Source organism: Gadus chalcogrammus, chromosome 7 (genome assembly GCF_026213295.1).
Source record: "Gadus chalcogrammus isolate NIFS_2021 chromosome 7, NIFS_Gcha_1.0, whole genome shotgun sequence".
Lineage (NCBI taxonomy): Eukaryota > Metazoa > Chordata > Actinopteri > Gadiformes > Gadidae > Gadus > Gadus chalcogrammus.
The window spans coordinates 15,114,313-15,134,312 of record NC_079418.1 but is presented as its reverse complement, the minus strand read 5'-3'; the positions used below and the strand labels follow the sequence as shown (position 1 = coordinate 15,134,312).

Genomic DNA, 20,000 nt, shown 5'->3' with positions numbered 1-20,000 from the left:
CAGAAAAATCAATCACAGATTAATCCTCAATTCAATTCAAAATTGATTAAAGCCCAAAATCAGATCAATGTCCAGTTGTAAAAGATTTAGGCAACTGAGAATGAACCAAACAATCTTTGAGACAGGTGACAAAGCTTTCAAAATACACCACTAGGACTATTCATGAATAGGACATGTAGTATATCTCTAATGACACACCTGTTCAGTAGTTAATCATTGATTTACAAATCAGGGGATTAAGTAAAAGCCCAAAGCCCAAGGAGTGCACATTTCAGTTCATATTTGCAACGTGCCCAAAAAAGAATGAGAATCACATTTTTTACATATTTTTTTGCATTATTGATTTTGTAAATGGAAATGTGAAAATATGATTTTGTGTCCATCCCGAACAGTGGTATGCTTTGGGAATAAGTCATTATAGCAAAATCAGTCAGTATATCTGTCACTATGATGTGGTAGGATGGGACTACTTAGTTCAACAAACTCCTAACAGACAGTAATGCATAATTCCGTCATATTAAAAATTTGTGGATATGCATGTATCAATTAGGCTGATACGCCATGCAATGATTAAATAAGGCATGTTGGTTCTTTACTTTGACTTAATTATCAGAAAGTTGTTGAGGATTGAAGGAAGTTACAAAAAGATCACAGTGTAAAAATAAAGTAATAAAATGTATATAATTAATAGCCTTTTGTTAATGGCTATAAACACAGTTGTTAATGCTAAATTAAATTATAAATTAATACCATTACCCAGTAAGCCCAAATTCTTTACCAATCCTTGAAAATAGATCTTAAAAAAGGATTACAAAAAAGGATTTGGATGTTAAGAGATTCTCTATTCATTAGGTATTTTAAAATGATTGGTCATTAGCATCTGATAGTTAAGCCCATGTTGTGTTATGCTATGTGATATAAAATTGGTATAGATAAAGTAAGATTAGCATGTTGCATGAATCTACATCTTAGACTCAATGTCTGATTTAAAATAGTTACCAATAAGTTTTGGCCCAAATCACAAATATCTGACATTATTGCTCCCAGAATACCGCTCATATCAGTCATTTATCAATAAAGAGTTTAAGTGTCTAAAATATTGAATAGCTTCCACTAGTTGACTTGAACCCTTATTGTTGTTGGCTTTCTGCAAGCCTGGCGATAATTATTATATCTGGTTAATATATTAAATGTGTATGGGGAATAAGTTATGCACAAGCAAAAAAATAAACTAAAAAGGATGTTGCAAGCCATTCTATGTTTTGATCAAGTTTAGCCAAATCTATGCATCCAGTTAGCATTTAGATTAGCCCAGCTAACACACGGACTAATAGCCGCCGACGTAGCTAGTGCTAGGCTACATACGAAGCTAGGCCTGTACATGAAAAGTGCAGAGACAAACAGAGATGGCACACATAATCACCTCATGTTTGAGGCTGTTCAACATTAAGTAAAAGGCTTTGGTAATAAGAATAAAATTCAGGATATCAAACTAATGAAAGATAAGTGTCCCCACTGGGGGGGGCAAAGAGCGGTTCCAGTTTTTCCAGAAAGTCCATTTACACTCAGTAACAGGTACACATCCCTGAGGGTATTCTGAAGGATGTGGTGGGAATGCAAAAGTTCTCAATAAAGCGCTTCTCTACTCTCGGCGGTCGCCCTTAACGTTTCCACGGTAACATTCCGACTGGTTCACACACACTTTCACACACCAGCGAGGCGGTCCACCGCACAGGGCCGCCGACGGTTCACCGGGAGCCCTTAGCTGTGTTAAGGTGCCTTGCTCATTGGGGCACCTCAACCAGAACACAACCCGGGGATCGAACCTCAAGTACGGTTTTCGGGGAAACCCGCTGTGCCGCCGGAGCCAGCTTGCCGGCGCTCAGTGTCGGGGTGGCGTGCCGATGTCCGCCGTGATGTTGACGTAGAGAGACTGTCTTTCCACCGACAGAGTCTTGTAGGAGCAGCTGTTCAGACCGTCCTTGCGCCACACCTGGGGCGTTCGTCCCAGCAACCGCATCCTTGAGCAACAGGGAGGGAGGAGCGATGGTAAGATTAGACTAGGGGCCTTGATATCGCTTGTGGCCTCGCAGGCTTCTACAGTGGTGAGCTCCCTGTAGACCAGTTCAAAAGTACCTACTAGTTTTGGGCGATTTCCTGCTGGCCGTAAATAGAAACAAGTCAGAGAGCAATGAATAGAATTGGGAGACAAACCTTTTCCATCTCGCTTGTTTAAAAAAAAAATCTGCTTCTTGCAGAATATTCACCTAGCGCTATGTGAATATTATCGCAGTCAATATTAGTGCATTCAATATTAGCGCATTCAATATTAGCGCAGTCAATGTCGAAGACAAGGCAAGAAAAGCCTCATATCAGTAGCATTGATGCCACTGATATTATGACAATATAATAGCATAATAATGCAAGTACACCCTTTCAAAGATACATTTTGCTTTCTTCCTTAAGAATGATCAGACATTGGAATTGAATGTGAAATGCTTTTCACACAGAATAGAAGCAGCGCAGAAGACGCAAATATGGGTACAGTTTTTGTTCCGAGGTGAACTTGCTCGGTTTATGACAGACTTGTGATCTTTCAAATCCTGTGAACACTTGTAAATCTGGCATGGTATGGTTCAATCGGGCATGTGGTCTAGGTTATTGTTTAATAAATTATGTGATAAACCATTGGACTGACATTTTTTACCTGAGTATCTGTTTGACTTGACGATATATTGATCACTTGAGATGGCAATAAATTACCAGCTTCTGTGTGGTGAGCTTCCTTTAATTTAGAGTAACTGTTATCTTAGCTCGCTACACTTTCCGAGAAGCATGCCGAACTCTGTGTAGAGGATCACATTTTAATGGAGTTAGACTTTCTAATCCAAGTGCAAAGATAGTGGAGGGAATGGCAGTTTCACCAATGAGGGTGATGACGATAAATGGGTCTCGATTCTTAAACACATCAGTGTTTGTGAGAGTTAAGTTTTCTAGATGTTTTCATGTAGCGCACTGCAAGTAAACATTAACCTGTAGCGACGACTGCTATCGATATGAATGAAGAATATATAGAACAGATAGTGTTGACTAAAGGTCTATGAATGTAGTTTAACCCTATAAGGGGATTGTGTGTTGAGAAACTTAAAGAAACGTTAATAGTACATAATGAGCTCCATCATGTCGTACAACATTTACAGTCTCAATGGTGACTGACTATGACAAAGATACCCGGTTAGGATTGGGTTAACTGATTAATTCAGAGGATTAAGAAGATTAAATATATATATCTAACCCCTGGTGAGATTCAGATTTTTCTTCAAACAGAAATTTAGTCATACATGTCCAGTTTGGCTCCATGATTCTTTTAAATTATTGTATGGACGTCAATGTTGAAGGACCTTTATGCAAACAAACACGCATAGAACACAATGGCCAATATTGAGGTCACGTCCATACATACCGGACTATGCTTTCTTCTGCAACGCATAGTCAACACAGCTGGAAGGATCATTGGTGCCCAACTCCCTTCCTCGAAAGACATACATCCCCCGCCTCACCCAAAGAGGGACCATGATGGTGAGCGACGCCAACCACCCGGGGCAGTCTGTTCAGCCTCTTGCCCTCTGGGGGAAGGTATCGGAGCGTCCGTGTCCACCAGACTCACAAACAGCCTCATCCACCAGGCTGTCAGGAAGCTAAATTCTCTCCCCTCTCTCCCCTCAGTGACATCCACCAGCTGTCAGAAAGCTGAACCCCCCCCCTCCTTTCTACCCCTCCCACCCAAAACAGACTGAAATTGCTGCCATTACTGACACTTTTTTTGCACTGCCACAACTCAAATGAACTTATTAAGGAACTTATGCTGCATCTCTTAGATATTATTATATCATTTCTCTATCTCTTTAATATTAGTAATGTCCTCATCTCTTGTGCACTTCAATGTTTCCTTCTAGTGTTGTCTTATCTGTTGTGCATGTGCACTTTATCTGTTCACCGTGGGATAGTGAGAAACGTCATCTCGCTCGCTTTGTATGTTTACATGTGAAGTATTTGACATTAAAGATGACTTTGACTTTGACATCATACAATAAGTGGATTACGTAATCGGCCTGACAGGCATCCACAGGGACGCAGCGCTAATGTTCTAACGCAAGACCTTTGACCCTCTGACCACCCACCGGTCGGTGTTGACCTTGTTGCCGCTGTCCCGCTTGTGGAGCACCATGGTGTAGCGCGCCACCTCGGGCGGAGGACGCACGATCTTCATGCCCTGCAGCTCCACCCTGACACACACACACACACACACACACACACACACATTATAACGATAATAATTGTAATGTGTCCCCCTTTCGACCATTGTTACATAACCAGTTATACTCATTAATACCTCTGATAATGCTGATGGTAATACTAGATTTGAATCCATTGGGAATATTTCGAAACGTGAGAGGTCTCCGGTTCGACTGCCATTTAGTTGAGCTATTGTCTAGGGAAGAGCTCTCTGAAATTCGCCTGTATACACCACTAGACACACAGGAATCGTACCGTCGATCAAGTCTTTATTTCTAAGTTATATCTCCCCAACAAAAAAAATAACAACATTTAATTCCCCACACAACATTTCTGTCTGGGTAAGCGACTCGTCTAACAGTGAGTTAGCAAGTTAACCTTTTGTTGTGTCTGGTAATGATTGAAACCCATTAACTCGTGTGACCTTGGATAGATTTTCATCCACGACGGTAGTGCAGGCAACAAGTCCCATGATACAACTTCACTTCATGCCATTACTCATATTGTTAATGTCTTGATTGAGGGACCACTAGCGGCAGAAATGACTTGTTATCCCTCAATCAAGTTTTTTTTTCAAGTGGAATGTGAAAAGTTAATATTAGTACTGAGACATTTCGAAGAACACCCTCACCTGATGGATGTGGCAAAGGAATAAAATAACATCCACAACGTATTACTAACGAGACACAGGAACACAGTGGTAACATAGTGGTAACAGGTCCGGTGTTCATGTCCTGAGGCGGCGGGGTCTGACCTGATGCGGAGGTCGTCGTCCTCGCCTCCCCAGCCCCAGTAGTTGTTGGGGAAACCGTTCACTCGTTTAAACTGCTCTTTGGTCAGCGCCGTGACTCCTCCGAAGTAGCCTTTGTAGCGCAATCTAGAAACAAGTAGAAATGTATCACACTGAAATGGAAACAAATCTAAACTAAACTTAACAAAACTATCGTTCAGATCCTGATCTATTCCCAGTGTATTTATTAAGTCACAAGGGCCGTCAGTAACGCCGAGAACTGTCGGTCATGTGGTGTTGCTGATTCAAGCAGTTGAGAACTCAACCCTGTCCGTATGGTAATGTGTTTCCAACACAACGCACAATTCATTTCTTTATCATAGCCTATCCCAAAAATGACATTAATCCACTGCACATGAGAACTCCACTCTGCAGGTATGGCCATGTGTGTCCGACACAAGAACACATGCATCAGTTAGAGCGGCATTGACTTGGTGGTAGAGCGGGTTGACAACGCTGAGCGTTGAGGTGTCCCTGAGCAATACACCTAACCCAATCTGCTCCCGACGAGCCGGTTGTCGCCTTGCATGGTCGACGCCACCGTTGGTATGTGAATGCATTTACCATCAATACCATTTACATAAAGGACACGCGCACATAAACCAATTGTTTTGCCCCAGGGCAATGAGGAAGAAATATTCCCATCACAATAATTAAAACACACAGTTATTTGTAATGTTAATCTGTAAATGCAAGTTAGTTTCATGGAAGACATTTTGTGGTGTCTCAAGTCCGTGTGACTAGCCTCACTCGGACTAGCCTCACTCGGACTAGCCTCACTCGGACTAGCCTCAGTGGGACTAGCCTCAGTGTGACTTCACTCTGACCAGCCGCCACACGTACTTGTAGCCCGTGGCGTTGCGGCCCACCACCATGTGTTTGGGCTGGCTGTCGCACGTGTACAGGTTGTGGTCGTTCTCGGGCACCAGGTCCACGTCGTGGAAGATGAAGCAGTCCCAGGCGTGGTCCTTCAGGGCCTCCAGGTAACCCACGTTCAGCAATTTGGCACGGTTGAACGTTGCGTCGCCTGCCTTCAACAACATGCAAACAAACAAACGATAAATACACCCTAGCACATTTTACCACAAGCTCACAATGGTTCCTAATAATAAATTATGAAATGATATATACTTGCTTTCACAAGAAGTTCATTTAAAAGCGTCTGTAATGCTGCTTGCACCTAGAGATAGCGCCTTTCCTCTCTCAAATTGAAAGGTGTTAAATTTGAGTGTGAATGCTCACTGATATTTGAGATATCAGTGAGCATTTACATTGCCACTGTAGCCACAAAGTCTGTTATGAGGCCGCTCCAATCTCCTCTGTTTAATGTGTATCTTCCTCTGGTTGTCTTCATCCTTGCAGACTTGCCCCCTACCCGAGTAGTGTATTTCAAACTCTCTTGGTCTCTCCTGCCAAGGCTATTCCCGATGGAAACTCCCCTCACCTTTGTTTTCACTGCCCACAATGTGAACGTTTCCCGATAAGAATCTCCCATTGTCTCATGGAAGATGCTTGGTGAATGCTCGCAGTGTGCATTCCCCTGACCTTGCTCTGCATTTAGATCTTAACTCAATACTTGAATAATGGCCTGTGAACAAATTCCGGTACGGGTGGGGGCTGGGGTTTACCGTTGACATTTCTTGTCGGATTTCGTCGAATCGTTTTATCGAAGCATAACACGTCGGTTCTCTGACGTCTCTGGTATTTCCACAACGAGACTCTTTGGCTTTGACTCCCTGAAGTACATGAACCAAAACATGGAGGAGGAAGGGATTGATGCACGCGATTGTCTCCCGCCGGACCCCCTCTGCCCGCCGCTGTGAAGCATCCATAAAGTAGCATGCCATGGGACCTTTAAAAGCTCCTATTTAAGTCATATTACAATATATGAAAAACGACTTGTGGAAATCATTTTTGATTTATATTTAAAATCATATTATTAATTTTTTATAGCAATCATAAACTTTTTTTTTTTATACTCCACGTTGATCATCATTTGTTGACTAAACAATGAACTAATCAATGAAATCATCTCTCAAGTAGGGTGACTATGCGGACTACATATGCTATATATGTGGTCTATCCCTGTTACCGTTGTGGTCTATCCCTGTTACCGGATAGTCTATCCCTATTACCTGTTACCATTGACATAAATTCCTGTCTGAAAGGGATCTAATAGCACGTTCAGATCGCTGGGAATTATGGGGAAAAACATTCTCGACGACGGAAAAAGCTCTGATGATTCGACTTCCCTTTTGGCAACTGGGACCAGATTTTGATAACAGAGTTGCCCAGTTGGTGACGTATTGTTTACTAGTGACGCGCATGAACATGGCCGAACATGAAAGTTTTACTCAACATAAAAGAATCAACCATCATATCAAATACTTTATTATTAATTGACGTTGAAACCGTCTGTTGGCATCGACTTTGCTCAGTTTTAAACGTTGTGTACTGGTAAACCAGGTGTATAAGGTCAAGTGTTGCCTTCCATTCAGCGGCATTACAATGTGCTTCTAATAAATAAAAGAAAAAGGATTCAAGTTCACAAAGGTCAGTTTCAAGTTCACAAGTTTTTTTTTCTTGTAGCCTATCAAACCCTGCTGTGAAGAACTTTAAGATTCCGAACGCAGTGCACATGAACGGTCGCTGTCGGGAACACGCGTAAGCGGAGCGTCATCACTGACGAGCCGTCTCGTTATCACCAGGACCATGAATGCGCCTTAATCAATTATCTGTTGGATGACATCACTTCCTGTCCGAAAGAGTTCTGATCATGTGCCTGTGGTACACTTCCCGTCTGAAAGAAAGAAAAGAAGCCTAACCTCTGTAGTCTGAGGGATGACGTCACTTCCTGTCCGTACCTGCTGTATGACGTAGATGGCGTAGTGGAGCTGCTGCCTCTGCAGAAAAGGGTGCAGGTGATGCAGGAGGTAGAGGAGGTGCTTCTCGCGGCTACGCTGAGGGACGAGGATGGCCACGCTTTGTCTCGCCTGGCATTCTGGGGGCTGGTACTGACCCCCGGCTACCACGCTGTTCTCATCTACCACTTCCTTCATCGTCAGCGAAGGCTCGAAGGACAGCTTCAGGGTGCCATCTTGGAGGGGCAAAAAGAATAGGCTTTGAAGAACGAGTCAGATGAGGTCTGTGTTATTAGGTAGAACATGGGATGTAGGATAGCCCTCTCTCCTTGTCAACAGGATTTGGGCCCAACTCCCCAATCTCTGTCCTGAAGGCCAGCTCGGTGGGGGAACTGATTGCAGAATTCCCCCACTCAGCTAGCATTCAGTATCAAGACGACCACTAGGTGTAAAAGGTCCTTAGGACACAGAATATTGAAATATATACTGTAATGCAGTATTAAAATGTGCGATTATAAAGCACACACAGACAAAAACATTTATTTGTGTCTCTGGTATTTCTGATCAAACAAAACATTAGAAACATTACTGATTTCTGAAAAACACACATACATATTGTCGCTCTCGCACTTTACATCCAAATGATGGCATGAAAGCAGTAAAGTGAGATGGAGTTGGTATGGTTGAATAAGTTGTATCAGCTGATCACAATAAAGTAAACCTACCAAAGCAAACTTAAGGCAACAATTACAAAGTTGCGAGTCGATTCCGAATCATAGAAGTCCTCTACATCTACAGTACTCGCTGATATTATGGACTAAGATCTTGCCCAGGGACAACAGTATACAGTCCAACATGCTGAGAAATTACCTTTTAGCATCACAACTTTTGTTCCATAAGCGTGCAACCCTGTCCACAACTCTGCAGAGACATGACCTCTCTCTGCTTAGAGAGAGGTCACGTTTCCCGAAGCTCAGCTAGGCATTGGAAAAAACTACTTCATTCATCGTTCAGATCAACTTTATCTTATTTTATTTCATGATCATAATACCTAACAATATATAGTTTGTTTCCGTCGTCCTCCATCGCTCGATTCAACAATACATTTTGGCACTTTTTATGACTCCCGGATCAGACCGCAGAAAAAGCCTTGGACTTTCCTATCGCCAACATGCCTCTGTACTCGGATATCTCAGGCACGGAGACTGGGAAATACACAGACTGCACCAAACTGCAACAGACAGTGGCTTTATTTGAAACGAGACTAGCAGCATTAGAAAAATGCAAAGGAATCCTCCAGGATACAGTGCCGATGTGTGAGTTTGCTGAGCTCACTCAGATACAGCAAGATGATCAAAGCTACACTATATCCTTCCCGAAGCTGGACAAGAGAGAGACAGTTCCAGCTGCGTCTCACTGGCACAGAGTCGGCGCTAAGCCAAAACAACATACCAAAGTGAATCAACAAGTTCACTCAACGCCAAATGCTAAGCTACCCAAAGCTAAAGTTACATGTATCAGTCGGATTAGCCCGTCACTGAAATTAACCCTGCCACTGAAGAACCGGTTCCTGCCACTCGAAAGAGTCCACGAATGCGCCTGCCACCCATGCACCCCTGAGCCCCGAGATGCGTCCGGACGGACAGTGCGGACAGAGACGGAACAAGAACCAGTCACATTATTGTGCATGCAGGATTTAATGATATTCAAAGAGAACAGTCAGAACTTCTGAAGAGGGATTACACTGATCTATTGGATACACTGGACAAAATACACATCAAGTCATTCATCAGTGGACCCATACCAGCAGTTGACAGGGGAATAAACAGATTCAGTCGTCTACTTGCACTGAATACATGGCTTTCCAGAGTCTGCAATGAAAGTGGAAGGGGCTTTATTGACAATTTCAACTTATTCTGGGGGCGCAAATATCTTTTCGGAGCAGATGGCCTACACCCAAACAGGTTAGGCTCAAAACTGTTGAGTGACAATCTTCTCTTCTCGCTCTCCCACAAATCTCCATGGTCTGAGGCACAGGCCACAGTCAGAGCACAGGTTGAGAAGAAGCGAGACTACAGCCTCCCCCACACATCTACTCTGCCACTATCTGACACACAGATAGCAGACAGACCACAGACCTTGAAGAGGTCCTTCCCCCATCGCTGATGCTGGCTTGGCGAGGAACGGCCACCCCCCTCCTCTGCCTTCCCCCATCGACGATGACCTCCAGCCTCATCTCTCCCATAGCCACAACAACAACTCCAGCCCCAATGTCTTGCGGTTTTCCAGCCGAATTTAAGAAACTGGAATATGTTGGCATCAAACTTGCATCTGTGTCAATGATAGCATCGCCACGTCATGGCCACAGGCTGATAACACCCAAGAGGATGGCGCCCCAGCCCCCCCCCTGTACTGATAGTAGTCCTGAGTATTACTGAGACCAAAAAGGGTTCAGCCGTAGACACAGTATAAAGGAAGTTTCACATAATCGGCTGAACCCAAGGTTGCCTAAGTCAAAGCAGGGCAACTTTCGCATTCATGCTGTAACCACTAAGAGAGTAAACAAAGGGAAACTTAGACACACTGCTAACCTCACAAATCTCATATCTAAAACAACCTTAAAGCCTATCAACAACACCATCAGGATGGCTCTACTTAATGTGAGGTCTCTTAATAACAAATAATGCCTTTTTAACTTTCTATTTTACCCATTTCTTTGCTTATGTTTTTCTTTTACTTATCTATTTTTTTATTTTATTGTATGACAATGTTTATATGTGAAGCACTTTGAGTCTGCCTTGTGTATGAAAAGTGCTATATAAATAAAGTTGCCTTGCCTAGTCAGGAGACCTTAGATTGCTGTAGGACGGCCCAGAACTGTGTCTTCTGCCAATTAATGTACGCTGCCTGATACAGTGGCTGCACTGAAACCTCCATAAAGGTTAGTGTGTGATTTAAAAAAAACATTCCACTAACAGTAAGTCATTCTAAGAGAAACTATTAAAGTTGTGTGAACATGAAGGCTTATTAAGAATTGGTGTGCTCATTATTTTCGTTATGCAGTATCTATCTGTTCTCGTTATTCCATTAACCTGTTAATAATACATATACACGTGATTAAAATCCGTAAATTACTTGTTACTATGTTATTGAGGGTTATTGAGGTGTGCATCAAAAAATTATGTGTTATAAAATGCAATGAAACCGATTACTGTACACTCAAGCCAGGCCAATAGCATAACAGCGACATCGTTCATTGACATCATTTCAGACTTCGAGTACAAACTGGGCGGGGGGGATATTCAGAGGCAGACCACACTCCCTACAGTCTTTACGTCTTACAAAGACTCGGCTGACTTTGAAATGCATATTAATATACTTTTTAACATCTTCAGTAATTGTGCAATGGTATTTTTTTAGATCATGTTGTCAATCCTTTTAACACCCAACGATGTTCACTGGTGACGTCGTTTACTCACGGAGCAGGGGAGAAGTTTCCGGGCACAGGGCCGTGGACGTGCGGACACTCGACGCTCCCTCTGGTGACGCTCCCTCTGGTCTCAGATCCACCTGTGAGCCGTCCCCTGTGAGTGGGACCCTCAACGTCACGGGGGACCACTGCAAGGCCTTCACTGTGTCCCCCTTGAAGGTGGCAATCCACGCCAACACAGAGAGACACAGCAAGAGGACGATGACATACTTTCCTCTCCTGGAGGCCGTGAGCATAGAAGGACAGAACCCCATGGTCACCCCCTCGATTTACTATTTGTTTTGGTGTTGAGTAGTCTTCTCAGTTTTTGTTTTTGTGCCGTGTGCAGGGCAATGTGATGAAAAAAAACCAAGGATCCGAGATAATCTGCTCATGGCAATGGATTTAACCATGTTGTTTGTCAGCTTTGAGTATCCATTGTCCTCCTTACATCAGAAAGGGTCTGTTCAACACACAACTCTGATGAAGCGCCCTCAGAAACTGTTGAGAGAGAGAGAAGGAATGGTTAGTAAATTTAAGCTCAACAGATTGGATGGCAAACAACCAGGGTGTGCCACAGACCACGACAATGTCGGTTGTTTTCAAATGTTTTTACCGCATGGCCCCGTCCTTTAATAAAAAACTGTTCTGTCCATGAAGCAACCTGATCTCTTCCACGAAACCGAACGCTTTATTCCCATTGGACAGGGAAGAATGATGTGGACATTTTTGGTGCAATTTCTAGTCTATACAATATCCTTCAAGTATTTCACTGCTTTTCATTTCAAACATGAAATGAACTGATCTTCACTAGCCCATCTCCCCCTTCAACAACAGCTACAGCTAACAAGGTTTTGTTCTATAGAGAAGCATCTTGAGCAAAGCTCGAGTTTAAGATACCCCTCTCCTCGCATTCACCATGTCCAGTTACAAAACCAGGCATTGCTCTTTAACTCTACATCTCTAAGTTAATACCCAGTTCGCCTATACCCCACCCTGGGCTCTTCAGACATGAAGTTAGGGCTCAGCTGACCAAACATCGTCTCGGGGGGAGGGTCTGAACCTACATTCATGACAATCTTACTTACCAATTAACATTAAAAGGTGAAAAAAAACGATAACCAAGGAATCCACATGGAGAATGTTGCAATCGACCAAATTAATAACCTTAGAAACACATAAGGAACCGATCTAACAACACGTTTGTTTCAAGGTAACCCACCCCTCACACACCGCCAATCCCTGGGAGGTGCAAACGTCTGGTGATGGTTCATGGTGCGTCCAAAGGTGTGCTGTAATTTAACATCTCATAGCCTTATCTAAGCCTTCGGAAATATGTAAATAACCAATAACCACTAGGGTTAATTAAGACGTACCATTAGCTACAGACCTAACACAGTCATTGACATCGTTGATGGACGATTGCTCTTTAAATATATGTTGACAAAGTTGTATAGACTAGGCTAGAATGGCTACAGTTACGGTGCTTTCTTAGTCGATCTACGTTGATGAGTGTAGTAAAGTTACTTTACCTAATTTCTTCAAGCTGCTGCAGTAGTGAGTGACACCACAGCGCCACGACATGGATTCAGTTGAAGAATTGACAGTGGAGGAAAACCAAAACAAAAAATTACTTCCGGGGTGTCTGTTTCACAATAAAAGCCCATAGACGCAATAAAGCCTATAAACACACGTAATTAACTTTTGCAATCCGTTAATTACCGTTGGACTTCTTCGTACTTTGCCAGACCCACTACTTGGCCATTAACAATTTTCATAGTCTTTCCTTTTCATAAACATTGCTTCTGTTTGTTTGCCCTCCTGTGCCCGCTGTGTGATGTTCGCCGATGACAGCCACGTGTCAAAAAGTGTGTGATCGGTGGTTGTGGACGTTTAGTCTTGGTGCTGAGAAAGTTTTGTATGCGCTTCATTTAGCGGAGAATATCTCAACTGTTATAGACTAATATGACCCCAGTGAACAACATGGGATGTGTGACAAAATCTCTATCCGGGACGAAAGTCCTGATATTGACCACAATAGGTGACACTAGTATCACACAAAGGAATGGGACTTTTTTTTGCTTTATAGATATCTTCATACATTTCTACCAGATTAATCTTCATACTAACAGAAATAATTTTTGTATTAACTTTGTCTAAAAAATAAAAAAATTAGGCAATATCTCATTAGGTATGCGCAGCCATAAATAAACCCTTGAAGCTACAGATTTTCTGGGATGATCACAATGTTTACATTGACAAGGTCTAAGGTCAAAGAAGAGTTTAAGCATACTGATTTGATACAAAGAAAATGGCTAAAAAACAGTCAACCTATTACAGTACAACTAGCAATTCAATTGGCAATTCCTCTAAGTTGCTAGTTGTACTGTAATAGGTTGACTGTTTTTTTTTTTTAGACAAAGTGTAGGCCTAATACAAAAAATATTTATGTTAGTATGAAGATTAATCTGGTAGAAATGTATGAAGATATCTATAAAGCAAAAAAAAGTCCCATTCCCTTGTGTGATACTAGTGTCACCTATTGTGGTCAATATCAGGCCTTTCGCCCCGGATAGAGATTCTTTCACACATCCCACGTTGTTCACTGGGGTCATATTAGTCTATAACAGTTGAGATAATCTTCGCTAAATGAAGTGCATACAAATCGTATCCAGGACCTCTAGGATTTATATGTAGGCTACGCATATTGAATGAGATATTGCCTCATTTGCATATTTTTTTACATTTTTTAGACAAAGTGTAATACAAAAAGTATTTCTCTTAATATGAAGATTCATCTGGTAAAAAAGTATGAGAATATCTATAAAGGGAAAAAAAAGTCCCATTCACCACGTAGTGTGATACTGTCACCTGTTATGGTTATTTTCAGGACTTTCGTCCCGGATAGAGATTTTGTCACACATCCCATGTTGTTCACTGGGGTCATATTAGTCTATAACAGTTGAGATATTCTCCGCTAAATGAAGCGCATACAAAACTTTCCCAGCACCTAGACTAGTTGGCTCCCATCTAAAAATGTCAGTCTGAAAACCTATCCAAACATGCCATGTAAATCAACAACGTGAGAAATTTACTTGAGAAACTTTTAACTTATTATCCAATATTATATCCAAAAATAGTATTAAAGTAGATACTCTAGTAGGCCTATGACATATACTTTTATAGAGGTTTTATACAGTCAATCAAATAAAATTGTTTACTAATCTCTGCAATCCACTTGATGAACAAGTATAAAATTAAGCAATGAATAAATACAAATACTCATTCTTTAATTTGAATTGAACTGCTTTGCTTTTATTGTAATAATTAATTATTTACCATGTTGTTATAATTATTGAGAAAACAAGAATACAATGTACGGAATATTGAATAAGTTGACTAATTGAAACAAATTGCATCTATTACATAGTCAAATGAAATGTAAAGATTTACTGTACAGTCCAAATCATTTCAATAAATATTCCAAGTTGATGTTGAATGCTTATGAAAATTATTTACAATTCTGAATCACCAAGTTTCAACATCTACAGTATGCCATCTTTGTCATCATATCAGACAGACATTTTAATGGTTATGGACTTCAAATAAGGGAATGGCCAATGGATTCGCAATGGGCTTGCAATGTTCCCAAACGTGAGGTTACATCACATGACTGAACTCCTTCTCGACTCGTCGAAGCTCAGGGACAGAGTGACTGTTCCACTCCCGAAGCTCACCCTGGGCCTGTGGATCCTGGGCTGGCCTGCGCTGGGCTCACAGTCGTTACCGTTGGTCTTGTGGCTTATGGACGAGGAGGGGGATGAGCCTGAAGACCCGCCGTTGCTGCCTGACCTCTTCCTGGACGCCGTGTTGTGCTTGAGGGTGGCTTTGGCAGCCACTTTGAAGGCGTGCGCCGCGGTGCTGCAGCGGACTTCCTCAATGGTGTTCCTGGAGGGCTTGAAGAGGATGATGTACACCTTGTGGAAGAAGAGGCAAGCCAAAAGGCCGAAGCTGGACGCCAGTATAGCGATCACCTCCACAGCCGACACGAACTTGCCGTAGGTGCTGAAGTACGCCGGGATGAATGAGATCCAAACGATGAAGAATATCAGCATGCTGAACGTGATGAACTTCGCCTCTGTGAAGTTCTCCGGGAGTTTGCGCGATTTGAACGCGAAGAAGAAGCAAATGGCGGCAAGGAGACAGGTGTAGCCGATCAGAAAGCCCAGGGCCATCATGGAGCCCTCGTTGCAGGTGATGAAGATGATCTCATCGATGTCGTGGTTCTTGGAGCTGGCCGGCGGGGCGTTGTAGAGCCAGACCACGCAAATCATCACCTGGACGAAGGTGCACAGGAACACCAGCAAGAACTGCAGGTTCAGGCCCCACCACTTGCGGTGGAGACTGGTGGGGATCTTGGCCTCGAAGACGAGCAGCACGCGGTTGGTCTTGACCAGGATGCAGGAGATGCAGAGGACGAAGCTGATCCCGAAGGCCGGCTGGCGCAGGCGGCACGTCCAGTCCTGGGGTTCGCCGATGAACATAAGAGAGCTGGAGAAGCAGCAGACCAGGGAGAAGAGGAGGAGGTAGGACAGCTCCCGGTTGGTGGCCTTCACGATGGGAGTGTTGCGGAATCGGGCAAACACCCCTAGGACGAAGGCCGTCAGCAAGACTCCCAGCACTGCGAATATTGTCAGGGCTATGCCGAAGGGCTCCGTCCATGCGAGGAACTCGATCTCTTTCAGAAAGCAGAACGTGTGGTTCCCGTTGGACCACGAGTTGTTTGGACATTTGGTGCAAACACTGGCATCTGCATGATGGATAAACAAACATAATCACATGCCCGCCTTCACACTGCCACAGTAACAAGTTGTTATCTAAGATTCAAAACTCTTTATAGCCCAAAAGATTAGACATACGGGACTAAGATTTGGCTGAGATTCTTACGTTCAACATTTGACTGGTTGTAATAAATCAGGGGCAATCTACAACCAGCAGACAGAAATGTGTAAACAACAAAACAAACAATGAATATCTAGTTATAAAGGCACTTAAATGCAGCCGCAACGGTGTATTCTCTTAAACTACAAGTGAGTGTGAAACAATGGGAGTTTAGGTATTTCATGAATTCATACCTTTATGGTTACTGTATTCTCCATCAGAGCACTCTTTGCATTCAAAACAGCAAGTGGGCTCGCTGTCTATGATTCCCTTTCTGGTGCCTGGGTCGCAGTCCTCACTGCAGTTTGAAAACGGCAGCTGGAGTGTATGATAGCAGAAGAGCATGTGAGCATAGAAATTAGTATAATGGAACCTGCAGTCACAACACTATCATCTGTCATCCAATCTTCCTTAGAGGATCATTATTGTAAAAAATTATAGTTATTAATTTGTTTAATTGTTAACTTACATCACATTATGGATATGAGAGAGAGAGAGAGAGAGAGAGAGAGAGAGAGAGAGAGAGAGAGAGAGAGAGAGAGAGAGAGAGAGAGAGAGAGAGAGAGAGAGAGAGAGAGAGAGAGAGAGAGAGAGGAAGAAGGAGAGAGAGAGAGAGAGAGAGAGAGAGAGAGAGAGAGAGAGAGAGAGAGAGAGAGAGAGAGAGAGAGAGAGAGAGAGAGAGAGAGAGAGGAAGAGGGAGAGAGAGTGTAATGGAAAATATTTCCCTAAGTAGGTGAATAACCTCTGTGCTGTATCCATTCCACAGTATCTTGGCATTGTCGATGTAGAGCTTGGATCCCTTTTTGATGTGCATGTTGTAGTAGCCGATCTCCTCAAACACCACGGACGCATCTTCTGTTGACCTATGCCAGTTGATGATGGTGTAGTTCCCCCACATCTCAGCGTTCTCATCGAAGTGTACCTTCTCCCCAATGCTGTCGATGTAATCCAAATGTCTCAGCTGCTTCAGGACCTGTGGAGCAGAGAGCAGTGTGCAATGGATGGAAACTTCAAATGATGAAGCCCTCACATATTTAGCTGCGTCGCCTGTTTTAAGATTACAACTAAGTAAGTGCACTGAACATTAAAATGGTTGCTAGATTTTGATAGGGTGCAGGATAGTGTGGTGACAGTATGTTGAGTTCGACTGCCATCTGAAACGTAATGGATTAGATTGCCTCAGTTTACCAGAATAATTGTGCATAATTGAGCAAGAGCCCAACTCTTACCAGCTCCATAAATTTACATTCTAACACCTTCTTGCTCTGTGATGATATGTCCATGTCTGCATTCATTGTTTAACCCATTCCTGCTCCTCCATAACCTGTCTCTGTATTCAATCTGTAACCCTTTTGTAACCCCCTGTCAAATGCATATACTCTCTAATCCTAAATGTTCCTTGATGACCTATCAGTCTATCCACTTACTCTCTCATCACTGCGTCTCCTTACCTGCCACGCCTCCATATCTTTCGTGTCTGCGCAGGAGCTGTTAGCGAAAAGCCCTCTGCCCGGCGTGCAGGTGAGTATGTCCTGCAGGGCCTGGGCGATGGAGTAGACGGCCACGTACACGTTGTAGGAGATACGGAGGTGCGTGTAGTCCAGATACGGCGTCTCAGCGCTGGTGATGTCCTCATCGCCCGAGCACAGCGGCCGCGAGCTCTCTGTGCCGTTCTCGCTCTCCTGCAGCCTCAAGCTGTCCTCCAGGTAGCAGTTGAAGGTTTCCTCCCAGAACTCCCGGATGAACTCGTTGTGGCTGACCTTCTTGGGCTGCACCTGCTGGAGGAACTCCTTGAACCCTGGGATATGGCCAGGCCTCAGGGCGAAGCCGATAGTGCCGGCCATGACGTCAAGGTACTCTGGCTTGGCGATCAGCGAGGAGCTGGCCCACGCCTCGCTGGCCAGCCAGAGGCGGTCGGTGATGTTTCTCCTGGCCATCTCCTTGATCAAGGGCTCCACGTCGGGACCACTGGCGAAAACCACGATCACTTTGGCCGTGGAGTTCTCAATGCGGTCCACCAAGGCTTGGATCTCGTGGTCTTCAAAGTACTGTGAGATGAATTCGTTTAGGTGAATGCAGATGTCCCGCTCCTCCATCTCCTTCTCAAACTTCTCGATGCCCGGGCGTCCGTACTCGTCGTCCGAGGCCACGGCGATGACCCAGTTCCACTGGAAGTAGGCGATGATGTCGGCCATGGCAGTGGCCTGGTACTCGTCAGTGGGGATGGTTCTCATGAAGGACTTGTACTGGTTCTTGTTGCTCAGCAACCGGCTGGAGGAAGCATAACTGATCTATAGAATGCATTCAGATTAAGCTACATTAACATCACATTCACAATCGCAAACATTCACATTACATCACATTTCATCCCAGTCTCACACCACAATGTAGTATAGTTATGTTGGTCCAAAGCGGAAAACATAGTAATTTCACAATAATGCCTCAAAATAATGTGAAATTCCTTCCTCTTCTATAAGTCTGCTTCCACGTCACGAGATGTGAGTTTCTGTCTTTGACAACAAACAAGATGGCTGAAGGTGTAAAAAGCAATATCTGGATATAGATTAGACATTAAAATAACAATTTTGAAATGTGCTTCCTATTTATGTATGATGTAGCCGACTCTCCTGGATTCTCTTTTCTATCAAAGTGGGTCTAATGGACAAGAACAATGATCAATCTAGGGGCTCCAACCCTAAAAGAAGTGACTCATAAAGCCTTAGCATATGCTTCAATTGAAGTTCTTCCCAGACCTAATAGTCCAAAAAAACTATTCAAGAATTTTCAGACTGGGTTGCACGTTCACACACATTCATATTGCATCACATTCACATACATTCACGTTTACAATGACATCATATTTACATCACATAACATAATCGTTCAGCAGACAACTTTATCCAAAATGACTTTGTGAACAATCAAGGCAGACCAACAATGTTGAAGCAAGTGTAAAAGTGTAAGAACATTTCTAAACAAACCAACTGGACACAGTGTAGAGCAGCTCTATGACTCAAGAACACAAAGGTGTCACAAGACTGTGGTCAAGTGTGTAAAATGAACTGGTGCTCAACGTAGGAGATGTCGTGAACACAACAGAGAAGTTGTTGTAAATTGAAGGTATCCGAAGAGATGGGTCATCAATCGTTTATGTTCTACAGAGGGATTATGAAGGTCAAATGGGTGTACTATAAATAATTGGCGCACGCAGAAGTGTGCTTATGATAACAAGATAATATGGAACTACTAGAATTTGACGTTGATTGCCTGGCCCACTGCTGTCATTCTGGCGAGGGTCATCTGACTTAAAAGGGGTCATCATGACATAACTACGTAGGAGCTGCCAAAGGGAAAGCCTTGGTAAGTAACAGGAAACACACTATGGAGTGTGTGTGTCCATAACATTCACAATGGGTCTGTGACATCTTTGTGTGGGTGACGTTTGTGGTTGTTCTGTCCAATATTAACACACAGATCCTCTGTTTCTACCTCTGTCGTGCAACAGCACTCAACCATAACATGTTGATATGAAGATCATTATTATAGGAAAAAACATTAATTCTATGTATGTATGTATTTACGATATATGTAAATATGTATGTATGTATGTATGTATGTATGTATGTATGTATATATGTATGTA

The 20,000-nt window shown here is 43.1% G+C and overlaps 2 protein-coding genes across 4 annotated transcripts in view; both read right to left on the bottom strand.

Annotated features, from left to right (window-relative positions):
• The window catches only part of b4galt4 (UDP-Gal:betaGlcNAc beta 1,4- galactosyltransferase, polypeptide 4), a 13,653-nt gene extending 605 nt beyond the window's left edge, over positions 1–13,048 (bottom strand). Inside the window, exons 1-7 of one of the 3 annotated variants that reach the window (XM_056594450.1) lie at positions 12,949–13,048; positions 11,427–11,917; positions 7,951–8,183; positions 5,930–6,117; positions 5,051–5,173; positions 4,182–4,286; positions 1–2,021 (exon numbers count right to left, since the gene is read on the bottom strand). The exon at positions 1–2,021 is cut by the window's left edge and continues 605 nt beyond it. In XM_056594450.1, coding sequence (XP_056450425.1) covers positions 1,883–2,021; positions 4,182–4,286; positions 5,051–5,173; positions 5,930–6,117; positions 7,951–8,183; positions 11,427–11,691 — 1,053 coding nt within the window. In that variant the 5' untranslated portion in view covers positions 11,692–11,917; positions 12,949–13,048 and the 3' untranslated portion in view covers positions 1–1,882. The other 2 variants (XM_056594451.1, XM_056594452.1) reach the window with 2 other exon arrangements.
• A 1,839-nt stretch (positions 13,049–14,887) lies between these two features.
• Positions 14,888–20,000, bottom strand: part of casr (calcium-sensing receptor) — a 7,699-nt gene continuing 2,586 nt past the window's right edge. The window contains exons 4-7 of the mRNA XM_056594448.1: positions 17,809–18,648; positions 17,100–17,330; positions 16,552–16,675; positions 14,888–16,226 (exon numbers count right to left, since the gene is read on the bottom strand). Coding sequence (XP_056450423.1) covers positions 15,082–16,226; positions 16,552–16,675; positions 17,100–17,330; positions 17,809–18,648 — 2,340 coding nt within the window. The 3' untranslated portion in view covers positions 14,888–15,081. The remainder of the gene's footprint in view (positions 16,227–16,551; positions 16,676–17,099; positions 17,331–17,808; positions 18,649–20,000) is intronic.